The 2510-nt window shown below is 39.0% G+C and overlaps 1 protein-coding gene across 5 annotated transcripts in view; it reads left to right on the top strand.

Annotated features, from left to right (window-relative positions):
• The window catches only part of itga11a (integrin, alpha 11a), a 72200-nt gene that overhangs the window by 49944 nt on the left and 19746 nt on the right, over positions 1 to 2510 (top strand). For all 5 annotated transcript variants that reach the window (XM_032517804.1, XM_032517815.1, XM_032517795.1 and 2 more), the window contains one exon: positions 1563 to 1706. In XM_032517804.1, the coding sequence (XP_032373695.1) occupies positions 1563 to 1706 (144 nt within the window). The remainder of the gene's footprint in view (positions 1 to 1562; positions 1707 to 2510) is intronic.

Below are 2510 nucleotides of genomic sequence, written 5' to 3' on the forward strand. Positions count from 1 at the left end.
TTTTTTACAGTGTGTTCTGGGGACAGGCAGCTTGCAGATAGTGGTGAGATGTTTTCTGTAACAAATGCTCTTGACATTGCTTACACCACTTTTAACCACTTTTATAAAAGGTAAAAGCTACCGGTACTCACAAAATGAAGCAAAAGATAACTGAAGGCCCAGTTGTACAGCATTTCTTGCAGCAGAATCTATTCTTTGCAATGGAATTGCTGTAATCAGTGCAGGGGCAAAGGAAATATGTCTTCTTTTGCATCAAGTTCAACATTGGTGGACCTTTACAAATGAATATGCTGCGTTGATCAGTCGCAACCTGTCTCGTCAGTGCCGTCAGTCAGTTTTCCCCCTTTATCAAATTAACTAACAATCCTTAACCAAAATATCAGAGGAAAGTAGACTGCCCCAACTGTAAAGAGAAATGGGAAATAAGCTCAGAGGGCTATTGTGACTAACTAGCAGGTAGACATTCCCAGCTGGCTAGCATGTTATCAGTTAGCTTGCCAGGCACAGTAGTTTGCCAACTACCTCAGACCCACACATTTAGGAACTCACACACATGAATTTGGTTTTAAGAAAGAAACACATCCTCATGAGTAATCTCTTTATGATCCTGATCCATGATGTGCATAAAAACCAGGATCACAACTAGCAGTTTCAGGACACTACTCAGTCAAATTTGTGGGATAGATTGCCTCTTTCTCTCTGTTTTTCACATTTAAGTACCCACAATATCCTGTATATTTAACATTTGAAAGCATTAGAATTATTCCAATTTCATCATTTGTCAGTGAAAATGCCAATAGCATTTTCATTTTGAAATTCAAGCTCAATAAAATGACTGTACTCCACTACTACAGTCCAAATCACATAAACATAATATATTGCACTGATGGTATGAGTTGAAATAAGTACACTATTCTATTTGTCTTTATATTGATGTTTTATAATTTTAATTGTAGGACTTTGAGTGTAGCGAGTTGTAGCAAATCATCTGTTGGATTTAATCCCATTATCTGAGTCACATTAAGTTTAAAAATAATCATTTTAAGGCTGTGTGGCTCTGTGTGTTAATGACTGCTACACTCATAACTGGCAACTCTTCACAAGCTGCAGGGCTGAAGTGATTCTGCAGCATCTAACATTGTACCTTGTCAGCAACAGTTCATCCAGAACAACAGATGTTTTTTTGCAGAAAACTTTCTTGATCTCACAACTCTTAGGAAAAGAGCTTTTTATAGGCAGATGTTTTTAATCTGAAAACCAATAGATGATGTTCCATCCACTGCAGTGACTGATCCTTTGAAATGCTGTCACAGTCTGAACATCTAAAAATCATTAGGACTCAGACCACTTGCTTTGACACAACACAGATCCCCATAGTTCATACTGTGAGCAATTCCAGGTCATCAGTCAATAAGCAAACAACAACATATGGTATAACAAACAGTGGAAAAAAGCAAATAATTTCAAGGTACATAATCACCTATTTGAGTGAATGCTTCAATGGATTAAAGCTGATGAATAATACCGCTCTTTAAATGACAAGACATGTATGTCTCTTTCAGATTGGCTCCTACTACGGCAGTGAGATTGCACCTGTGGATATTGATGGAGACGGTATAACTGACAACCTATTGGTGGCAGCACCCATGTTTTTCAGTGGAGGCTTGGAGAAGGGAAAGGTCTATATCTACAGAGTGACAGAGCTGGTGGGTATAAACTCTAACAACTTAAACCGATGCAAAAAGAAAGGACACAGAATTGGGTCAACACCTGTTCAGACTGCAGAATTGTTCAGTAATTTCTGCCTCACCATGAGTGTCCGGTAACACACGCCAAACCAGATTCTGTTGCATTCCAGCTCCACCGTTAACACACTGACATGCTGCAGACAGATATTTCACAGATGACCTTGTCCAGATCAAATGTTGCCATGCCAGTGTGCAGACTTTATTAGATGTTTAGAATGAACTCAATAGGAAAGTATGCTGACCCTTCTAAAGCCATTTCCAGCAAACGCTTTGGAGGTGAGAAGTTTCTTCAATAGAAGGAAATTTCCCAATGCTCCAGGTCTGTCTTGCGCATTGGAATTATTAGTCTCTTCGGCTGTTTTGAAACCATTTAAATATCTGGTGTGGCCCAAACCACATCACAAGTGGCAGGCCAAGCTGAACAGTCAGAAACAAAACACAAACAGAAAGAAATCACTCGTTTAAACCATCTGTCATCTACAGGACAGCAACGCCACATTTCAGGGTAATTCATTATCATGATGTGGTTGATTCAGGTGTTGCTGTAGATGCTGCTAAGTGATATTGTTCTGGAGAAGATTGGACTCCCTGGTTAAAAAATGTGTCCCTGTGGATACAGTAAATATTACACATCTACAATGTTAGTTCTTCAAAAAGGTGCCGAAATAAATTTTCATTGACACTCAGCATATACTGTATGGTGCCATCAATTTTTTAGCCTTGCTAGCAGTGACTTTAGGCAAGGCAAGGCAGCTTTATTTG

The sequence above is a fragment of the Etheostoma spectabile genome, chromosome 1, assembly GCF_008692095.1.
Source record: "Etheostoma spectabile isolate EspeVRDwgs_2016 chromosome 1, UIUC_Espe_1.0, whole genome shotgun sequence".
In the NCBI taxonomy this organism is placed as follows: Eukaryota; Metazoa; Chordata; class Actinopteri; order Perciformes; family Percidae; genus Etheostoma; species Etheostoma spectabile.